Here is a 23,078-nt window from a genome sequence, read left to right on the forward strand (position 1 = left end):
CACTTCTCATTACTGCCGGGATGGATTTTCCCCACATCACGCCGACGTGCGCGCATGCTGTCACGTGCACGCGCGCGTAGCCGCCTCCTGTCACTCGGCGCCACCTGCCCGGCCGCTGGTCATCAAAGCGCCCGTCGCGGCGTCTTTAATGGGGGGTGAGCAGAAGAGCGGAAGGCCTCCGACACCATATGGCTCCACCTCTGGTCGCCGCGGCGACCCGCCGGCGTCCGATTCTTCTCTTCGTTAATCATTAATCGCCTTCCTACCTTCTCCTGCCACGTCGGATCTTCCTCTGCTCGCCGTGCGCCAGCAGACAAGTGCATCTGTGTCGCGCCCTCGCCATCTCGACAGGCGCGGCGCGGCGTGCCAGCGGCGGATCAGATGTGACACGTACGGCGTTCCCCTTTGATCCAGGCGGCGCGGCAGAAGGACGAACCCTGACCAACACGTGTCAGACAAAACTGTTGGGCACCGAGGAGAGCGTCCAGTTCCCTCTGGATGGAGGCCAGAGGGGGCGAGACCTCATAGGCCGACTGACACGCGCACGTGCGCGTCTCAGCCCCGGTGAGCGCGGCCAGACCGGCGCCAGTGTCACCGCTTCCACTGGCGTGAACAAAGGCGCCGTCCTGACACGACGCCGTGTTGTTTTGACGTGGAAGTTATGAATAAATCATCAGCGGACGCGTGAGCTCCAGCCCGTCACGTCGGAGCGCCTCGGCCCACCGGCGCCGCCGCGCGGTCCGGCACGCCGCGTCACACGTGACCAACGAGGAGGTCGTCCTGTGGTCGGAGAGCTCGTCCTCGCCCCCTCCACCAGCAGCGTGCCGCCCACGTTCATTCCGTCCCCGCCAATGATACGCGCTCGATAATGACGCTCGCCATCCGCTGTTGCGTTTAAGTGCAGTTCCAAGGTCTTTTGTCACCCACGCTGTTGCCACGGCGAGCAACGCGCGGTCGGAGCTCGGCGAGCTCTCAACCTCATCAGCGGCGGCGAGCTTTTGTGGGTTGAAGGGGACGTCTCGACGCCCTTTGGGGTCCGTTACGCCACAGGTTTGACTCGTGACGCCATCGAAGCGTTTGATTGAGCCATTTTTAAGGCTCCTCTGCGATATCACTGTAAATAAATCGTAAACTAACCGTTTTACGCGACATAGCAGCAAAAATGCGTAAGAAGCACGAGTTTGAGGGAGTTTTCGCGTGGTCCCAGTTGGTTTTTGATTGCATCTATATCTCAATCCTCAAACGGGTCAGATTTGATTTCAAGGTTTGTGCGATATTTATCAGACGCAGGAGTCGTTTTATTCGATGTAGCCGGCCTCTCAGATCAAACGTTTCTAGATTGATATTCCTCGATGTCGTTCGTGCCTGTACATCATTTATTCCTTTAAAGCTCATTAAATTTACAGATGTGAACCGAATTTCAGCCATTTTTCCTGTGGAAGCCTCGTGCCAACGTCACCCCTTCACCAACCCTCCCGGTTCCTGTGGTCACCGCGAGGCTCGTTAGGGAGGGAGGCTCGTTAGGGAGGGAGGCTCGTTAGGGAGGGAGGCTCGTTAGTGGACCCGGTTTAGAAAGGGGCTGCTGCTAGAACTACTTGGTAAATAGATTCTGGAACAGGTGTAGTTGGAAATAATCCCGTTTCACTTTCATCTTAAACTTGTATAAAGAGATCAGCACGATCACGGGAGGAAATGAAAGTGGATCAACCTTTTTCTGGGACGTCAGTGAGCTGGGCTTTTAATTCCATCAGCAACCCTGCGATGTTATTGAAAGCAGCACAATGACTTTAACAGGTTTTCATTAGATTTGGTGCTAGCGTGGGTGGTTGGAGGAGCAGACCTCCAGGGGATCTGGAGCTAAAGGTCTTCAGGCAGGTGATATTTCACCTAATGCGAGGAGCCCCTTTTAATCAGGGGTCCGGAGAGTGCTGCACCTGCTGCTACTTTAATACCAATGAATTTTCATTTAAATTCACATTCAACACCTTTCTCAACCGGCCTTGTTTTTGATTTTTTCAACTGTTCTGGATAATAGAATTTACCCTTTGCGTTTGCTAATTAATGCCTGTTTCACACTCGCGATGGAACACATCTGTGGAGAAATGGATTTATTCCTAATGGCATACTCGGGGCTATTTTTAATGTTCTTGACTTGAAATGTGATAGTCACCATGGGATGTAATACCCCAGCTCTCGGATGAAGGGTGAAGAAAAATCATTTTGCCGCTACCTTAATGTCTCTGGCTGAAACACCTTATTAGATTCCTGCTTTATAGCACACGTGCTAACCGGCTCCAGCTTCGTTCGGCCATGGAGACCTAATGAGAGTAATGACCTTGGACTCCATTTCAGTGGATGTCTGTCATTTCTCCCCAGCTCTCTTTGGGCATTCATCTCTTCTGCTGTCTTCTCTTCTCCATTCCTTTTCTCCCCTTTTTTCCCTCCATCATCAGTAGGCCCCCTTTCAACTCTCTTTGCTTCTGCCTCTCCCTCCTCGCGGTGTATTCCGTCGGGCGCCGCACGGCATCCTAAATACAATTACAGTCCACAGCTGAATGGAGAGGAAGGGTCCTTGGGGATCGCTAGGAACAGGAAGTGGTCAGAAAGGCTGGACTGAGGAGGGAACAGCAAATCCCTAATTCAATTGGCTGAACCCAGGCAACAAGCCCCGAGCGGCTGTTACTCTGGAATCAGTGGAATCAAACAATGCTGCTCAAACCACAAGAGAAATTGTCATCCACATCAGTAAACACACACACGCACACACACACACACACACACACACACACACACACACACAGGCACACACACACAGGCACACAAATCCATCTCATTTTCAGGTTTTCCTCTTTTATTCCGCATCTGTCTGCTGCAAGGACGGAATCTGAATCAGCCGTTTCTGTTCCTGAACGTTACCCAAAAGCTAACGGCGACTGGAGAATGGAACAACACGCGTGGTGACGTTAGAACCTCCGAGCCCAAATGGGCCGATCCTCATCCAAGCCTAAAGAAGGCGCGGTTATGCTTTTGTCAAGATCAGGTGGATCCCAATGAATCTAGGTGATCTGCTGAATTCAGCCTGATCAAACTACCCTTGAGCGGCACCGTTTTCACGACACGGTTCGGACCAGTTTGGGTCGTCACGGTCGTGCCTCGGCATCACGCCGAGCCTGGGAGTGCAGCTCCCTCCTCAGGCACTCGTGGCGTCCCTCCTGCCGAGGGAGACATCTGTAACCGCTGGAGCGATTAGCATCGGCACGGTAAGAGCACGCCGGGACGGCACCGCCCGTATCAAAGGTCATCTGCTCTCAGCATTTCCAGCTAGTCTTGGGAAGATCTCCTGCTCATCCAGTAACAGCTCACATGGGAAGTCCAGATTATCTGAACAAGATGTCGGCGCTCTGAAAACATGTTGACATTCTGCAGAAATTCACACAAAGTTTACTTTTGTAAGAAAGCCCGAAAAACTGGAAATGACTCATCGGAGGCTGCAGCAAACATTAGTTTGGCAGGCCAAGAGTGGATTTCTCTCTCCGTCGTGAGCTTTTTCCAGCCCGGATTGGTTCGGAAGTTCGGCATCCTTGACGTCAGCTCAGGCAATCATGTGGTTGTTTGGACATTACTTAGCGTCGCGCCAAGGTGGAACCATCACTCCAGTCACAGGTAATGACTTCGGATGTGCTCAATCAGGGCGATTTACTCCTGTCAGGGAGCTGCCGGCCACAGCCGAGCTCCACCGCTCGGGCAGTATGTCGTCGCAGGGAGGAATTAGCGCGCCTTTTATGTGCGATTGATTCTCGGAGTTTAATTTCACAGCCGTGAACACATATTGGACTTTCTTTGTGCGATGGTTCAAGATGTGCGATCAATCTGTTTTCAAATACAGCTCAGTGTTGCGGACGATGCTGAATGAAACGGTGAATCTGTCAGTTTAGCATTGCGGCCTTTTGTGCCCAGACTAGCTAACGCCAAAGCAAACCTTTGCTTCTTCCTGGCCCCGTCAGCGGCCGCGCTGTCGTTTGCCACGCGTATCAACCGGAGACCAACCCGGGCTTTATGGGTTACGACTGATTACTGGAGGAGCAGCGCGACACTTTAGTGCTCGCACAAAGCAGCAGGCGATACTGTGACCGGACGAAAAATAACAAAATCAATCTGCACCACGACCAAATCTTTTAATCTACTCTGTGGGTCTCCACGTCGGGAGGCTGGAGGAAAAAGAATCGTGTGTTTAAAGGCCCTGAACCACCGAAAATGGGGTTTTTTCAAAGAGACTCGGCAGAACTAACTGAAAGAAAACACTGCAAAATGACTCAGACAATCACGGAATATTGTGGTTATTGTGTAAAAGAAGCGGTTTAATGACGCTGCCCTAAATCCAGCTTTCTGTTCCCATGTGTCTTGAATGCACTCTTATTCCCTCTTTGATGGGCCAGAGTGAATAAGTCTGCCTCAGTCTGCCACTTTCATTTAGCAGAGCTGCTAGAAGCCACTAATCCCCTCAAATCAAAGGTATCATCTCCATTTGTTTCCCTCTCGCTCCTGCACCCTCCTCCCGGGCCTCCTGCGCTCGCGAGCTCAATACCCAAATGGGGCTCTTTGTCGCTCTAATGCCCGGCTGAATAGCACCAGCGGGCCCTGTACGCACGCTGATAATTTGAATAAAGCAGGAGATCGATTCAGGGGACACAGACATTTACAGGGATATAAATTTAATCTCATTTGCAATGAACGGGGGGGGGGGGACGATGCACGCTGGTGCTCCCACACAGTGGACCGGGCAAGTGGAATCAATAGGGCTCAGAAGCAGAATTTTGCTCTGCATGCACAGACAGGGATGATTCTTTGTGTTGGGGCCGATACAGAAGCCGGTTTTATAGGAGGGACTAAGCAGCTGGTGCCTTTAAAGAGTTGTCAGTGCTCACATTCCATTTCCAGCGCGATAAATGGAGCCGCTGCCGCAGGAGAGGTTTGGAGTCGGAGGGACGTCGGGGCTTTTATTGATATGCAGCTCAACTTTTTACCCGACCTCCTGGTTTTGAAGCGCGTGGCTTATTAAGACAGACGAGCTAATGTCACGACCCTTCCGTGGTTACAGTGGTTGATCAGACACATATAGAAAGAAAGCATTTTATGCTAAGCTAATCGACACAAGCTAACGGCACAAGTTTTCTTTTTAACCAATAAAAAAAAACACGAATTGAATTGGAACCGATTCATTTCGTTGTGTTTTCATAAGAGTTCAATGGATCACAAACCAGACGCTTTAGATCTTATTTTACTTTGTGGGATTAGATCAAAACCAGTTAGATTAATGTAAAAAATAAGAATAATAGCTTAATTTAAAACATCGCTTTTGCTCGGCTTTCACGGTTGTAATTAATAATAAGATCGTATCAAATAAGATCAAAGCTGAAGTTTAAAGCTTTTCTCAAATCCAGTGTTTGATGGAATGGTGATAATTCTTCACGCTCCACTCTGGAGGATCCATTCTGGATCCCACTGGTGTCGCAGCAGAAGTTTACTGGGCCTGACAGGCTAACAGAGCCGGGCCGCTCTGAGAATACGCACTGAAGAATATAAATACCACATTTTCATAGCCTCCCTGTTTCCAGAGACATCAGTGAAGGTGTCGCAGCCTACGTGGTTCCAAGTGAAGGAAGTGGAGATTTAAATGAGTTGCACATCCAGACACGACAAGCTCGAGATCTGAGGTCGGAGGAAGCAGCAGCAGCTGTTTGTCATGTCGGGGGGGCAAAGGTGGACGCTTTAGGCGGGAACAGCAGAGATCTTAATGGATGAAGTTAAAATTAGAAATGCCCTCCACATCCGAACCCAAATCTTTGAAGTTTCTGGCATCTGACAATATAAAGGACTGAAAGTGAAGGTGGAGGAGACGTAGCCAAGTAATTGGTTTTTATTGATTTAACTAAATGACTGCAGTGACACAAACGAACCTGGGAATTAAACTTCCTTAGAAATAAGCAGCATGTACTTGTTACCAGGGAGATTTTCACATGAATCATTAATTAATTCTTTGGTTTTGGAGATCTGTTAATTGTTCCACTGCAGAATCTATCATTTATCATCCTCCTGATTGATACTCACGGCTGTTTCTTTACATTCCCGTTGTTCCGTCTCAGTTCTTATTTAGACCTTAAACGTCCCGTGGCGTGGACACGCCCACCTTTATCCTGCGTTCTCTTTTTAATCTGAATTTGATTCCATCCTATTCCAGTTTCATGACTATAATTATTTACTTATAATCCCACTCCTAGAAATGAGACTGCGTAATTGGCGCCAAATTGGACCTTTTTATCAGGGAAAGTGGCGCCTGACATGATTTCAGCGTCCTGGTGTGAAAACAGCTGCAGCATTCGATGGAGGATAAATAAGTCCTGGGGCGGCAGGGAGCTTCATTTGTGTCACGGAGAGTCGGGAAAATTGTTTGTGGAGTGCAAAGACTCGCTCGGGAATCTCTGATCGGCAGCGTCTGGATCAGATGTGCCAGTAAAACAGATTCCGGGTGGGTGCTGATGCGTCGGGTCGACGCCGGCCAGAATCTGGTTCTGAATGTCTGAATGTGACGCCGCTGAAGATGAGCACCCTCACGCCCGTCTCCCGCTGGATAAATCGAGGCTTTGAATGCTTTTCCCTGTCATGTTCCGTCATATTCCTCGTTCCAGAGCAGCAGCTCAGTCTCCAGAACCTGGAGTCCAGCCCGTTCTCTCATGCCGTCACTACCATCGATTCCTTTACCTCCTGCCCTGCATTGCACAGTTTCAGGCCCTCGCACCTGAGCGGCGTGTGTGTGTCTCCCTGTGACGGGGCTCCGCGGATAGCCGCCTTATTTCCATAAGTGCTGATTTGCTGAGGTGACAGGTGTGATTGTACCCTCTGAATACCGGCCCCAGACGACGGGAGCGCGTTCATTCATTAAATCCCGGCGGATTGTCCCTCCCGAGCTTCTCACACGCACTGGCCTTTCTCCCCCGAGTTACCACCTGACAATCAGCAGTTACCAGCCGCCTATGAGAGCACGCCGGCGTGTCAAGTAACTGACGTCTGAATGGCCCCCCCACTCACCGTGAGGTGTTGAGGTGTCACCACTTTTGTCTGGCCCTGACAGAAAGTAAGCGCTGATGGATATGACATCATTGCTCCCAGTGAGAGGTCCGTAGGAGTCCACACCTCCAGAATCCAGGGTATTTCAAGCCCCCCCAACACACACACACACACCACACACACACACACACACACACACTCGCAGACATATGCACGCTCACTGGCGTGTGTTAGGTGGATATAAAGGCATGAAGCCAAATGGCGTAATCCCTCCAATGATCCATCAAGTGTTTGAGCAGCCATTGTGTTCTGACCATTAACGGGGTGTGGAGAGCATCTTTGAGATGCTAATGTCGCTGCTCCCATTTAGCACGTAGCCAGGATAAAGTGCCAAGTGCTAATCAGCCATGTGTGTTGTACAGGCAGAGGGAGAGGAGACCGGGCCGTGGTGGGGGTGGGGGGGGGGGCTTCTGGAATTCGCATAAACAACCTCCCTCATTATTTGCATGGCTAACCAATCCCAAGCCAGCGTGAGGCAATAATTGGGTGTTTCACGGGACCTTATGGAACGCAGCGAGAGCATCCATTTGCTGGTTTCTGAGGGAGGACGCGGCCATGAAGCAAAAACGGCAGCATAATTAATCCATAAGTGGTGACAACGAGTTCCAGATAACGATCCAAACTATAATGTTTGCCGCCGAACTTTTTTGGACTAGCGTAGCCGTGGCCGTGGTGGTGATAGTAGACACAAAGAACGACACCTTCAATCAACCCTAATACTTTATTAGTCCACATTATTTTCATGTTTAAAGCTATGTTGCTTTAATATAAGTCAAAAATAGTCAACGCAAGTCGGTTGAAACGTGCACGGGTGTCCGCTGGCGCTCACCTCCTGCAGACGGTGTCCCCTGGTGTCTGCGGCGCATGCTACATGAACCAATGGAGTTATTCTAGACTAGCGTAGAGAGCCTTCATAGCAGCCTATTAGCATGCTGCACGTGTGCCTGATGCAGCACATCTGTGCTTGTGTAATTAAGGACACAGCCACAACGATGACATCTGCACACTCTGCTGAAGAGGATACGGCGACACTGACACGTGCGCGCCCACGTAACTGTGGAGCACAGTTGGATGTTTGGGCCCATTGTCGCGCTGCCCTGCGATGCTGGGGGCGGACGTTAACAGATGGCTCCCCCTACCTCCCAGGGTAGTGATGTTCAATTATGTGTGTCCAATTAACACGATTGTAATGAGAAGGAGAGGAAGAGGCGGGAGTGTCGCCGTTCACGGGGACAGGAAGGGCGGTCGGACGCGTTCCAATGACGGCTACACGTTTTTATGCATCATAACAACAATAACTGACGCGCCGTCTCGTGGATGGCGCCTCTGCGTCGACCCGCCGTGCTCCCACAGCACTTGAGCGGAAATGTAAGGGGCCGCGCTGAGGTCAGCTTTAATTTGATGCAGGAAACACGAGCAAGTGGCCGTTTTATTTACTTAATTAGCTTAATTGTAGCGCTGCAAAGGAATTTGTTACAGTACAATTTGTTCGAAAATGACCCAGATGAATTGGAATTGGTCTGGATAATTGAATCCAGTCTTTCTTTGGGCCTCCGCAAATATAAACCGAGGCATGAAATGGAATTTATTCATGGCTCACAGCTTCAGGTGGAAGGTTGTGTTTCAGCAGCTGCGCTTTTTTTTTTTTCTTCTTCTTCTTCTTCTTCTTTTTTTTAATGTGATCTCTTCTGACATCAGCTGTGTTTTTCTCACCGTTGCTTTTCTTTCCACTGTGGATCACCTTCCTCCAAGAAGAAATTGCATTTAAATGACAGCGGAACATTTTATTTAAGGAATTTCATCATGCAAGATGGTGTGTGTGTGTGTGTGTGTGTGTGTGTGTGTGCGTGCGTGCGTGCGTGCGTGCGTGTGTGTGTGTGTGTGTTTCTGATTTCCCAGTCGAATCCGCTCTCTATAAATATGCGGTTGTGTGGCGTCAGCCCGGGAACATGTTTTAGCATCGATCATTATCCCGTGAGCTCCAGGTTGCCCCCCCACACACACACACACACACACACCACCACCCCCCCACCACGTTTTCAGAGGCAGCTCTTTGTGGGGCTGCAGAAACGCAGCGGCGTGATGCTGCAGCGATCGTTAGGAGGGACTCGGAGGACGGAGGAAACATCAGAGCTGAGGAGCCTTGCAGGAGGTCTGGCTGACCCCGTTAGCTGCTGCAGGTTCAACTCCCGCGGGACACCTGTGTGTGTTATCGCTACTGTAGCTTCATTAAAAACCCAAGTGCACTTCCCCGTCTCCGCTTTCATCTGCTTTGGCACAGTTTGGTTATTTATCCCCCCCCCCTCTGGAGCTTTGTATGAATATTGCAGGCTGTTGAACACACAAGGTGAGCCATTGTTGTCCGCCGCTCTCGGGGGTCCGTGGGGGTTTTCTACCCTCTACCTTTCGACCCGCTCTTATCTCTTCTGCTGGACCGCTCAGGGCCCGACCTGCTCATGATGCAGTGGTGATTGTTTCGGGTGGGGGTGGGGAGGGGGCGTTTAAGCTGCCATGAAAGACCAAATCTGCAGGTGGACCCTTAAAAGAGGAGAGCGCCAGACAAAAGTAAGAAAAGCTCCAGTCGCGGCCGTGAAAGGAGGATGTGACCACATGTAGCTCCCAGTTCTTTATGTCCGCCCTCATCCTTTTATAGCCGCGGCCCCCTTTGAGACGCGCCGGGGCCCCGATGCCCCGGAGATCGCCCGCTGCCATCGTTACAAAAGCGCTCACACTGCAGCCGTCCGCACACACTCACACACGCGCTGCAAAGGTTATCCTCCCCAGTTAGCTCCTGAAACTGCAGGTCTGTCTCATGTCACGGCATCAACGTGTTAATCTTAAGGGTTGAAGAGGGAGCGGTGTCACCCCTCAGCCATTCACATCGCATCCCGATTCCTCACCGTACCCGGCATGAACGGCTCCCATGCAACTTTTATCCTTTTCTTTTCCTGCACAATGACGCGACTGAAATATGCCACAGAAATCGTGCCCGATGGTTTCCAATCCACCAACTGCCGGCAGTTTCCGGGGATTAAGACGGCCGCTAATTCCCGCCAAAACGTTAGCAGTACAACAGGAAGCGACTTCCGCTGTATCCTGAGAGAGGCGGCCGTGTCCCGTACGCACAAATGTGGCTGGTGATGACGTCCAAGCCATCAATGGACCTTTAAAAGCGTTAAAATAGAAAAGTTGGGTTGTCTCCGGACGCACAGCAGCGCCTGACGGCTGCGAGGGAACTCCCCGGCTGTGGCCAAAGCGGTCGCCGATGCCAAACGGCCCCCGGGGAGCGTCCCTCGCCTCCTCCGGCGTCACCGCCAACGCTTGCCAATTTACCGGCGTGCTCGCCTTTGTAATGCAATGCAGCACAAACAGGCTTTTGTTCACTGACCTTTTAATAATTCAGCCCGAGCAAAATGCTGCGACACATTTTTGATCAAAGTCCGGCGTCGAAGGGGAGGAGGATGAAAAGCTCCCCTCCCAACATGATCCCTCACTAAGAGCTCAAAATGGAAAATCCGACAGTCCGAGTGTGCGACACGGGGAGAGAACCTGATGAATGAAGGTGTTCCGCTCCTGTTGACCTCTGCCCTGCTTTTACATAGAGAGAAGAAGAAGAAGCTTATATCACGTGGAAGTGTTTTCTTTTCTTTTTTCCACCCCCTGGAAAATATCCCGTCCCTTCACCCTGTGACGAATAGCTGGAGATTACAGGTTGGTGACCAGGCACACACATCCACTTCAAAGCTGTGTCTGCAGGAAGCCATTTGTTACCCCGGAGGCATCTATCACAATATAGCTTCAGCCCCTAAACTATTCATTTGAAGAAGCAGTGGAAACAAAAAGCATTTGCTCAGTTAGAGGCCCAACCTGGACTGTCCATCTTCCCTCCGCAGCTCCTGCCTGACAGTGTGTGTGTGTGTGTGTGTGTGTGTGTGTGTGTGCGTGCTCATACCGACTCCACTAGCAAAGTAAGGACATTTTTGGGATGTGGGGACATTTTTGGGGACAAGATTGAGGTTAGAATTGGGTCGGGGTTATGGGCTTGGTGGGGATGGGGTGGGCTTGGAAAGGGGCTGGATGGTGCATTTTTCCCTGAAATGTCCTCATAAAGAGAGAAGTGCAAGGATGTGTGTGAGTGTGTGTGTACGCAGGCGTGTTCCTGTGGGTTGGGGAGCTTCCATCATCCTTCCTGGTTTAGAGAAATTCAAATATGAGATATTTTTTAAGGCGTTAAATGGCAACGTTTCCAGGGCTGCAGGTCGGCCTGCTTGTATTTATTTATGTGGCGACGGGGGCCGTTGAGAGAGGAGCCCGCACTTGTCTTAAATCTCTGTCTGATCCACTTGCTCTTCACCTCTCCGTTACACCTTCCCCCCACTCTATGATGAATAAAAACCTTGCATAATTCTGCTCCTGCCGTAACATAAAAGTGGATTGGAGGTTTTCTCTGATGAAGCACCAGAGGCTGCTGGGTATTTGATGTGCGTGACTTGTCAGTTCCCAGACAAGGACACCCTCCTTGAATCAAGTGCCAAATGGGAAAATCAAATGCTGAAGTCTGAACTGTAAAAAAAAATCTCCTTAATAGTACCAAGGATGTCATTTATGTTGAGATTAGCTGGGCTTTTTCTCCAGTTTTCCTCCTTATTATCTAGTTAAAGGTGGAAATATGGGGGGGGAGATATCTGCTGAAGCCCCATCGTCAGGTGGATCCACCTTTTCAGGGTTGCTCATGGTTTGGGCCCAACCTGCTCTTCCCCATAGCTGCTTCAAAGCTGGCGGGTCTGAGAGCGCAGCGGAAGTTTGGGGGTGAAATTTGAATTCCGAATGGGGATTTGGATCCTTTGATGTGTGATACGTGAGCGCTGCGACTCCTCCAGATGAAACGATTGTGACAAGGTCCACATTCGTCTGCCGGAGTCGCACTCCGGAGGCTCACCGCCGGACCGGGACGCGTGGCGTCGCCCAATAAAGGCCCCGACAGGCGGAAGCACGCGCCCCGCGCACGTGAGCCTGTGAGCGTGCGTGGCCAGAGCAGGCGGGGTGGAAACGTTCGTGTCGACGCACGCCGCCACCGTTCCTCGGTGCCTCGGTTTATGATATCATCTGTTTCACACGAACTGCCTGCGCACGCCTCCGTGCGCACTCCTAGTAATTGCACGGGGGATTGTTAATTGCTCCTCACTAGCATTAGCACTTCATTATTATTTTGCTAAACAAATGTTTCCGCCCGTTCCCGTAATTAATTGTAGTTTGGAGTGATTTTACACTGTGATTTATATCAGGACCGGATGATTTGAAGTCCTCTTCGATTTATTTACAAATGTATTTTAAAGTAGCCTGGAGTCATTACACTTGGGCCGTTCTTTCTATAGAAATAAGCGGAAGAAAATCTCTGAATCTATCATCAAATCAGGGAAATTTTATTACCAGGATTTTGTTTTTCACGAGGGGGGGGGGGTTCTCGGTTCAAACCCCAGTGCAGATGAACCATGGAAGGTGTCCTGGTACTAGGGGACGGTGCCAGAACACCTTCAGAGCGCTGCCCAGGTACCCTTGAGCAAGGTACCAAACCCATAAAGACCCTGATGGACTGGCCAACCATCCAGGGGGGCCCTGCCTCCGATGGGCGAAGCGGTTAAGAAGACGAGACGAGAAAAACAAACGTCTGAAGGGTGTTTTAGGTACAAACTTTGTAATTGTGAAATCTGGTCTCAGAGACAAAGATGGACGACGTGGTTGATGACGGGTCAGGTGGCTGCAAACGTTGCTGTTTGAGAGGAAATTCATCCGCTCATTTCTAAGGTTTCGTGATCCAGAAACCGTATTCAGAGCGAGGACCTGTGGGTCTCGTGTCCTGGGGGAGGTTTCCTTTCCCTTCTGGTCCACATCTGGTAGCTTCTCTGCTTTTGCTCCATTTTGAAACGAGATAAAGACGTTTGCAGCTGGGGTTCGGGGGTCGTGGGGAAGGTTTTTGCCGGATAATTTCAGTGGAAACGTGTTGAGCTTTTCCTAAATAATGCTGTAAAACATGCAACTGTAACATGTTCAGCTGTATTATTATTAGCATTTGCTGAGTCAGCTGCAACCTACTTGATCTGCATTAACGTAAAGACCATAAAGTCCTAAAGCGGTCTGGAGCCCGAAGGCCTTCGTTCCTCTCTCTATGAAGACATGTGTCTTCGGTCACCTGGTTTCCTTCAGCACCTTTGGTTGTCGTGCAGGAGTTTCAACCATTTTAGCCGCTGCTTTGGTGAAATTCGCGTTTTAATACGTTTGCGTTTCATACGTTTCGCAATGTTTCCAGGCTCTCATCCCATTTTCATCCCTTTCTTTTCATCTGCTCCAGCAGTCTTCCACTAAAACCCTCAACTGTTCCACACATGAGCGTAATGACGAAGAAACTGTTATAAAGTGTGTTATTGTTCCACCCTGGCTGGGGCGTGTGTGTGTGTGTGTGTGTGTGTGCATAAACGTGTTAGATTGAGAATTAAATCAAGTTTAAATAAGAAAATAAGCAGATGCGAGTGTCGTCATGAAGGGAAAAAACAGTAATGAGCTAGACTGATCTAATAAAGCCAGCGGTGCGGCGGCAATAAAGTGTGCTAACCAAGCTTGATTCCATCTATTAACAATGTTTACCATCTCTTTTATTACGCCGAGATGAATCGCGACCCTTAGCGTTGAATTAAACAAGATTTAAATGCTCTCAAATACGCTTTAAAAAGGTTCCATGTATTATTCAGGGCTTTTTTTAAAATAGTGATGACTCACTTGAAATCAAAATAGAAGTGCGGGGGCCGTGTTTCGCATGGATCAGGGGGCTCCATGGAGAGCCGAGGTGACAAAGACTACGTTACGCTTTTACCGCAATCTGCTCACCGGTGGAATGTTGGTCGCATTCCAAAGGGCCGGAGTACATCAGACATACGGTGAAACAGCTGCTCCTGCGCCAAAGGGAGGCTAATCTCTCCATCATGCTAGCTGACAGCGCTGAGCGCCCCCAACGTCCATCGCCATAGGCTTTACCTCCACGCCAGCGTCTGTGTATGCATGTGTGTGTTGGGGGGGGGGGGGGGCAGCCAGAGGAGAAGAGTAAAGGAGCAGTTAATACGGTGATGGAGAGAATGTGTAAAAGCAGGTGAGATGAACCCTGAATGATGAAAGCTGGGAGGGAACAGGACGGATATTGGAAGTGAAGCTTCCTCCCGGGAGACCTCTCCCCTACAGGAACACTATGATCACTGCTGCGTGTGAACGTGTGCGTGTGTGTGACACAGCAGGAGGCGTCTGCGTGAACCATCGCACAGTTTATTTATGACGACTCCCCGCCGCCACCGACAGACGGAGAACCAGAAAACAACTCTGACGCTTTTAGACTTCCCTCCCACCAGTGGCCTTTTCCCTCATCACCGGGAGGAGCTGATGAATGAGAACGCTGGAAGGGATGGAGGGGTGGAGGGATGGAGGGTGGAGGAGTGGAGGAGTGGAGGGACGGAGGGATGGAGGAGTGGAGGAGTGGAGAGTGGAGGGTGGAGGAGTGGAGGAGTGGAGGGTGGAGGGACGGAGGGATGATGGATTTAGGGGTGGAGGAGTGGAGGGTGGAGGGTGGAGGAGTTCATGAGGACCATTTGTTACACTTAAAATAACTCATTTTCAAACCAATTTTATCAGGTCTCATCAATCAAGTGAATCTTTCTGTATTTCCCGGTGGGTTAAACACACACACACACACACCACTGACACACAAACACAAAAACAAAAACACACACACACTTTGGAGGGCTGGAACAATCATGAGGATTAAATCCTCCACTGAGACAAAGATCAGGACTCCGTCTGTAGCCAGGAGACGTCCTCCTCCTCCTCCCCCTCTTCCTTCTCCTCTTCCTCCCCCTCTTCCTCTTCCTCCTCCTTCTCCTCCTCCCCTCTTCCTCCTCTTCCCCCTCCTCTTCCTCCTCCTCCTCCTCCTCTTCCTCCTTCTCCTCCTCCCTCTTCCTCCTCCTCCTCCTCTTCCTCCTCTTCCTCCTCCTCCTTCTCCTTCCCCCTCCTCCTCCCCCTCCTCTTCCTCCTCCTCTTCCTCCTCTTCCTCCTTCTCTTCCTCCTCCTCCTCCTCCCCCTCTTCCTCCTCCTCCTCCTTCTCCTCCCCCTCCTCCTCCTCCTCCTCCTCCTCCTCCTCTTCCTCCTTCTCTCTTCCTCCTCCTCCCCCCCTCTTCCTCTCCTCCTCCTCCCCCTCCCCCTCCCCCTCTTCCTCCTCCTCCTCTTCCTCCTCCTCCTCTTCCTCTCCTCTTCCTCCTTCCTCCTTCTCTTCCTCCTCCTCCCCTCTTCCTCCTCCTCCTCCTCCTCCTCTTCCTCCTCTTCCTCCTCCTCTTCCTCACTGCTACCAGAAGGGCTTTATTTAATCTTGAGCAGAAACGAAACCCTCTGCAGATGGATCCGGGTTAAGGATCCTTCCGGAAGCACATGTGCGGGATACGTCCGTTCCCGTCCCAGCAGCAGGGCGCGGGCGAGGGAACGGTGGTGCCAGATTCCTCGTGCCGCTTCAGTCCACCTTTCTTTTTCCTTTTAATTAGTGACATAGAAGAAATAAAGGGCCGTCTTGGAGGTGCGTTTTCCGAGGCTTTTCCTCCCATCAGGAGCAGTGGGAGCATGTGAGAGTCGGCCATTGTGTAAGTGATTGGGAATACTCTGCTCATGCTATGGTAAAATGGGGAATAAGAGAGGGGAATGAAAAGTGTTTTATTCAATTTCAGCCTGCCAGGCCTTGCTGAACTGTTGTGTCGGTTGCCTGGCAACTGTAACGCTCAGAGATCCAAGTGCAGAGAGTATTGAATCAGACTCCCACCATTTTTTCCCGTCTTTTATGCCGCCCGTGTTCTTTCTTTCCTCCACTTATCCGTCTCTGGCTGTTTTTATAAGTGAATAGTTCTGCAAAAGGGGAGAAACGAGAAAAAGAAAAGATGGTTTTTAAAGGCCAGAGTTCTCTGGTGGTGGTGGGGGGGGGGCGCAGCTGTGACAGGGGACCGGTACCTCGGCACAGGGAGGAGGCGCAGGAACGGAGGGAGATCAGGCTCTGCTGAGGGGAGACATCGGTCCCTTTGACCAGTGTGGCAGCAGCTTCAAACTCACGCCATTTTCCATGAGCTGAACAGCTGAGATGTGGTCCAGCCCAAATTTGTTGGCTGCAGGAGGAGATTTAATAATCTCTCTTTGTTGGTCCCCTCTCATCCCTGGTTCAGACGCCGCCTCGTAGAGCTGTTCAGGTTTTCAGGCACACTGGAGGCATTCCAATAGATTCATCAATTGGCAGAGCAGTGTGTGTGTGTGTGTGTGTGTGTGTGTGTGGGTCCTCCCCTCGGGAAACATGCAAAAACACTCACCAGGCACCACTGCTCTATGTTGTTTATTTGGTCCTCCGACTCCCATTGTTTCAATAGCTTCCCTGTCACACATACCCCCCCCCCCCACCCCCCATAGTTCTGCAGGCCTGACCCAATCCCCAGCTGGGCCTCGCTGCTCTCCATTCCCAACACTCAGGCTCTTATCTCTGGTAGCATCTGCTGATCCAGCTGCTGTGAACTCACAATCCGCATATTCCCAAATTCTCCTCCCGGATATCTTCGCGCGGACGTCTCGCTCCCTCCCCCCCCCAACACACACGCGCTCTTGGCCCAGCAACAACCAGCGCGTCCTCACAAATAAACGAATAACCGAACAGCTGGAGATGTGGCGAGTGTGGCCGGACGGCGCCCGGCGAGCCCGCGGGCTCGGTCGGAGGCAGAGGCACATCTCTGCGCCGACAATGCTGCTAGCTGAGTTTACGATACATCGCAGCTAGCCCGGATAAATAAGCAGAAGAGCCGACTAGCGGAGGAGCGGCGTCCACAGGGGCTCCACCTTCTCGTGGATCCTCGTTTGGAAACGGCGAGCTTCACTGTGCGAGGCGGATAATGTGACGAGCCTAATTAAAAGGGGCTCGTCTGCAAGGTCTCAATTAGCCAACGGGCTGTATCGGGACGTTCTCTTTCAGGGTTGAGCGATTTCCTCGCCGGTGATTGACATGGAGATAACGGCGGCGGCGTATTGCGCCTCTCCTTCCCGACAGACGCCGGCGCTCTGTTCTCCTGCCGTTATCTAATCAGATCTTCTGTCTGTGTTCTTCTCTCCTCTCTGCTTTCTGGCTTCTGCCTCTGTCCGTCCCACCTCCCCTCTCTCCTGGGAACATCCCAGCGATGGCTACAAAAGGCAAAGCTCGAGGTGAGTTGACTGCGTCGCCTGCCGCCAGCGCGGATCAACGCCAACACGCCGCTGCTCTTTTGTGGATTTTAGCGTTCCGTGGTTACGAGCGAACCGCCTCTAGGATCAAACACAACAGGAAGCTCATCCTCGCTGGAGCGTTCACAGATTTTTCTATTTGTTCAGCTCGTAAACCTTGAGGATGCTCTGAGGTCGTCGGAATAATAATGTGTGTTTAACTCCGCCGCGCTGCCCTTTGGCATCGGCGGGCTCGGGAAAGGTGGCGGTAAATTACAGTCATCAAAATCCGCAGACGCCGGGAATGACGGAGCGGTTCGATTAGAGATCGGAGAGCAGCGGCGAGGCGAGGCGAGGCGCCGCGCGTACCCGAGGGGAGATGACCCCAATTCATTCAGTAAAAAAGAGCCTCGACAGCTTAATGCAGCTCTGGCCAAACGGGTGTGATGTCGTTTGTTCTCAGGTGGCGGTATCAAAGCCACGCCCGTGTTATGGGTTCGCTTCCCAGCTACCTCTCCAGAGCTTCCCTGTCCACTTCGAACACGGACTAAATCGGCCCTCGTTTGGGACGTGCAAGTAAAAAGAGAAATAAATAGATCGATCCAGGAGAAAAAATGCTGCATGAATAGTCCCCCCCCCCCCCCCCCAGGGTCCAGTATTACAAAAACTCCATCCCAGCTGTCTCTCTGACAACTGTAGTGCTCCGTGGTGACAAACAGGTCGATTTAACCCAAATGCAGCGCAGCAAATGATTTCTGCTGTTGCTGATGTTCACATCGTCTCTACCCACCCCCCCCCCCCCCCCATCATCCTCAGCAGTAGCAACGGCCTTAACAACAACACCCCCGCCTCGCTCGGCAGGGTTTCCTTCTGCCTCCGTGCGTAATTTATTTTAACAACCTGCAGGATCATTGGGAGAGGCGGCGTCTCCATCTTGTGCTCGCCGCTGCCCCCCTCCTCTCTTCATGAAAGGACACCCTCGACGGGGCCGGCGCCCTTTTGTTTCTCGCCGTGGCGGCGCGGCAACATCCATCGCGTTGTTGATGGAGAAAGCGAGGACGTGTAGATTAGAGAGACGCGCGTGTCTCCCCCCTCGTCCCCGCTGCCTCTCGCGTCGCTATAATGAGGCTTTTGCTAAGAAAACATAACGAGGCCGATAAGATTCCCGCTGATCTGGGGGCAGATAAAAGCCCGGCTCACCTCAAAGCTGCGGCCCGCCGGCGAACATAAGAGCAAGAGATATGGATGTGACTGAGGGGCTATGAAGTGCAGCCAATTACTGTATAATACGGCACCAGAGAGATTAATATTCCTGTCTCAGCACTTTCTTTTATTATTGGAGGAAGATTAAATCAGGTTAATACAGGGAAAATGTGACAACATAATGGCATCACTGTCAGGGGCGTAAATGAGCATGAAATAGGTACTTAGTAGAACACAACACAGACACTTCCCATACCTGCACGTGTGCACGGTGGAAGCCAAGCGCGTTGCATCTGGCCCCTTCCACGCCCCCGACCCGTCTACCCAGGGTCCCCAGCATCGCCCAACCCTCAGCTGTGAGAGGAGATCAGTCTCCCGCCCCCCCGGGCCCTGGTTGTACGCTAGCGCAAACGTGCCGCGCACCGCGGGAAGAAAGCTACTTTTAAAAGCGTCACTTTCCGCTCACGCTCCCCCTCCTCCCGCCTCGGGGTGAAGAGCATTCCCCCATTCCCCCTTAAATGGAGATGATACATCAACACATCAGCTCACATTAGAAGAATCACAGAGTGGCGTGTTTGTTTGGGGAATTCGGAGGTTTTGGTGGCACAAGTAATTAGTCTGATTCCCCCGCGGGACCGCCACCATCGTCTGGGATCATCGTGCCTTGGCAGCATGTGAAGGCATAAAAAATGAGCTGCTCCCTGTGATTAAAAGAGGAGTCGAAAGCGCCTCCGCGCTGCACCAAATCAAGAAGATGTTTGAATTTAAAGCACCGCCAAAGAGCCGGGCACGCCGCTCGTGCGCTTCCGTGACATTAGCAGCCATCCGGGCGGGCACGCAGATGCCGCTAATGTCCCTCCTCAAGGGCTCGCCCTCATATTCAGAGTGGGAAGATGGATTCGCCGCACCTCGCCAAAGATCTGCCCGTCCGTGTCCTTGCGACGGAGTCGGAAGCAGGTGACATTGAGCCCAAACGCCAGCGTCTGCGCTCCGGCCCCGGAGTTGTGTCCTTTTCTTCCTCTGAGCCGGCGCGTGGGCTCGTTTTCCCGTTCTCACTTTGGCCAGAGGCGTTTATAAAGGTGCCACGTCACCTTTAACAACGTGTGCTGTCCAGCGGGGGGGGGGCTGTTCTTCGCTGATCACTGATCTCTCGTGGCGAGGAGGCGCAAACGAGGGCCGAAGGGGGCGCCGCCCTCCGAATCGATGCGAGGGAAACAAGTGAGGCGCCAGTAAATCCTACTGGCGTGATCTCCACGCTCGCCATCCCATAGGTTGTAGCTGCGCCTCTGCAGCCAGGAAGACAAACTGCTTCCTGCTTCCTGCAACACAACATGGTGCTTTCACCGGGGGGGGGGTTTACGTGTCTTTCACACCCCAGATGCTGCTGGAAGCGTCTCACCTGGGGAACGAGCCAAAGAGACGTCCTTCTCACCCAGGCGGCTCCTAATTCCTACTGTCGCCGCACGCCGCGCCTGAACAACACCACCGAGGAATAGGTGATAGTTTGTTGAGCCGACTCCAGGGCTTTGGTTGGACGCCGCCTCGGTGACGGCGGCGTCATCAGCTGCCCGCTCTAATTACAGCATGTAAATGACAACAGCGCCGGGATAGCCAGCCTCTCCGGTGGCGGCTAATTAATTTCATATCTCCAGATCAAAACCGCCTGTCCTGCGGTGGGTTTTCCACGCCGGCGCTGAACACCACGCACGGCCCCGCCCACAGCATGGATTACATTCAATTTACCCCCAACCGGAGCCTCGTCACTGTCACGGAGGAACGTCGGGATTGGAAACGGGCCACACGCATACATAGGCGTGAAGAAATTAGCATGCATTTCGCTGGGAAACACGGGCCGGAGCGGAAAACAGAGCGTGATATTTCCATAATAATAAAGGGATTTGTAGGAGTATTTCCAGCTACTGAAGTCTGGTTTATTAAAGCTCGAAAATTCCATGAAAGCTTATTAGCAAGTCGAAGTGGCGGACGCGTTTGGAGGCTGTATTTTGCGTCCTGTGTTTGTTTTTGAGTGGATATTGGAGAAAACATCACATAGAGGGCGTAACATGACCCATGCTGCACATAAATATTCATCTATCCGTGTGGTGCAGGAAGCTAAAAGCTCTTAATGTTCATTTATTCATCCGCTCAGTACAGAATATTCTGTACTTGCATCAGACGGACATATGACGCCTTCCTCAGAAGGAGGCTGAAGGCGTTTGTGTGAAAACTGTCACAGTTGGAGGACGCGAGGGCAGGTAGCGAGGACGCTCTCATCTCATCCGCTCTCGCTTCCAAGTTTTCCCGTCCAAGAAGTTGCAAACAGCATTCCGTGTTCAGTCTCGCTGCCCAGAAACAGGTGGAGGGTTTCGCGTCTCCAACGTTCTGCCCGTGGTGGCCAGCATCTCAGAGGACGCTGCTGGTGGACTTTTCTGTCTTCCGCTCCCTGAAGCCTCGGCGGGACAGGTTGCTTGATAAAGTCTCTGGGATGATCACACTCTCGACCTTGTGCGGGGGCGACAATCACGACACCTCCATGTCGCCTGACACGGAGAATCAGTCTGAGGGGCTGGAGTCCAGCTGTGGAGCCACCTGTGTGGCCTCACACACGCTAACGGCTCTGTAACATCTGAAGCTCACACAGGAGGGACGCTTCCATGTGGACGGTGTGTTTTTGTTCTGAGGAAAGTGCTGTAAAAGCTAGCTGCCGAGGCATCTACATGCTGAGATGTTACTAAACTATAGCTTTTTGGAGCTGTAACGAGGGACAGGGTGTGAGGGGAAGGTGCGGAATTACAACCGTGCATTTGCATTTGCACAAAGATCAAATCACAATTTATTATCCAAACGGTGCGCCGCCTTTTGTTTTACCTTTAAATGCTGGAATCCTGCATTCTCGGCCATACGTTACAGCTCCGCGGCTCCAGTCGTGACGTAAAGGTCAGTAGCTCCGGGCTGTCCGTCCGTCTGTCCCTCTCCTTTTCTCTGCAACCTGAATGCCTAAGTAAGAAAGGTTAGTCCACTCAGCTCCTCTTGCTGGAAAGGTCAGGATGGAGAGGAGACAGTGAACACCCCGGGATAGCCTAATCACTATTATTTCAGGGCTAGTTTGCTGTTCACTAAGCTTTGGGAGGTAAATATCTCTTCTGAAGTTTATTTTTAGAGGAGTTTGGTCTTTGGAGAAATGCTGGATGGGGCTTTTTGTGCCTGCAAGCTTGGCTTTCAGCTGTGATTATTAGTCAGAGAATAATGGCAGGGCTGGGGAGGGGGGTGGGAGGGGGAGGGGGCTTAGGAGCCGTCCCATGTAAATTAACATTCAGAGGCAGCTGCACACGGGCTTCAGTGTGAAAATTAAACACTGGTTTAGCATCTCCAGAGGAAACAATTGTTTATTGGGTAAATTCCGGGTGTAATTATAGCTAATGCATAGAATACCATTCAGGGCGGCGTATATAACATATGATCCAGCTCCAGCTGAGCTAATTTCATTATCTCTCCACTGCCTAATGGGATGCAAATGGAAACGTTGTTGACCTAGCTTAGCCCTGGCATGTCAGTCAAAGTGGAGGGCAATTAAACTGACCCCAGCGAGGAAGAGGACAATGGAATGTGGGAAAGGAGGAAGGATCGGGGCAGATTTGAAAGGGCTGGAGCATCCGGAGACAGAAAGAATATGAAAATAAGAGACTAAGAAGGTGTAAATGCCACACTTCAGGCTTCAATTGGAGGAGGAAGCGTGACACGGTGAGCCAGGGAGGGAAATAATGTGAACTGGGGGGGAAAAAAGGAGAAGGTGGCTGAGCAGGGAGAGGAAGAGGAGGAATTAAATATAGACATGGAAATCAGCAAAGAACAGCTGCCCCCTGTTCCTCAGGAGATACATTAAAATCAGGTCCGGGTGGCCCGAGGGGAGGAGAGGGAATACCTCCTCCACCGGCCAATTAGACGTGCAGAGTGCTGCACTGTTCTAATAAAACCATCACCGTGGCTCCTCCGGCCCGCTCAGTCCCACCGGAGCCACCAGACTCTGACGTAGGGCTGGAGCAGAGGGATCCCTGGCTGCCGGATCCCCGGTCCTGTCCTGCAGGCAGCGGCGCCGGAGGAACGTCTTTATCTGACGTCTGTCAACGTGAGAGAAAATCCTGATGGATATCCAAATCACACAAAAGTCTGGACCAGAAGTTCTGGTTTGATGATCTGAGAACTTTAGCTTAACCAGCTTCAACGAGCCAGAGGACCATCTCCGAATCTTCCCGCCACCGGTCAGTTAGCCTCGCGGTGTGGCGCCTCGGCCACGTGCCCGATCGTAAACCGAGCGTCCGGTTTGGGGAAAGCGACCTTCTCCTTTGTACCTGCGCTCTCTGGACCTTCCCCTCAGCCTTGGGCTCCCTTCTCTTTGTGACGTCGCAAAGGTCACGCTGGGCTAAATTTGACCTACCTGCCCCAGGAAGAGGGCAAAATCGGGGATGTAAAGAGAGCCGGGGCGAGAAGGGCCAATT

General features: G+C 51.6%; 1 protein-coding gene and 1 long non-coding RNA gene across 3 annotated transcripts in view; both read left to right on the top strand.

The window, feature by feature from the left end:
- LOC130537171 (uncharacterized) overlaps nucleotides 1-5,205 on the top strand; it is a 6,853-nt gene extending 1,648 nt beyond the window's left edge. The window contains exon 2 of the long non-coding RNA XR_008953565.1: nucleotides 1-5,205. This exon is cut by the window's left edge and continues 368 nt beyond it. This is a non-coding gene — a long non-coding RNA (uncharacterized LOC130537171).
- Nucleotides 1-23,078, top strand: part of cadm2a (cell adhesion molecule 2a) — a 120,570-nt gene that overhangs the window by 65,844 nt on the left and 31,648 nt on the right. For both annotated transcript variants that reach the window (XM_057053723.1, XM_057053724.1), the window contains exon 3: nucleotides 17,356-17,382. In XM_057053723.1, the coding sequence (XP_056909703.1) occupies nucleotides 17,356-17,382 (27 nt within the window). The remainder of the gene's footprint in view (nucleotides 1-17,355; nucleotides 17,383-23,078) is intronic.

The sequence above is a fragment of the Takifugu flavidus genome, chromosome 14 (genome assembly GCF_003711565.1).
Source record: "Takifugu flavidus isolate HTHZ2018 chromosome 14, ASM371156v2, whole genome shotgun sequence".
Taxonomy (NCBI): Eukaryota; Metazoa; Chordata; class Actinopteri; order Tetraodontiformes; family Tetraodontidae; genus Takifugu; species Takifugu flavidus.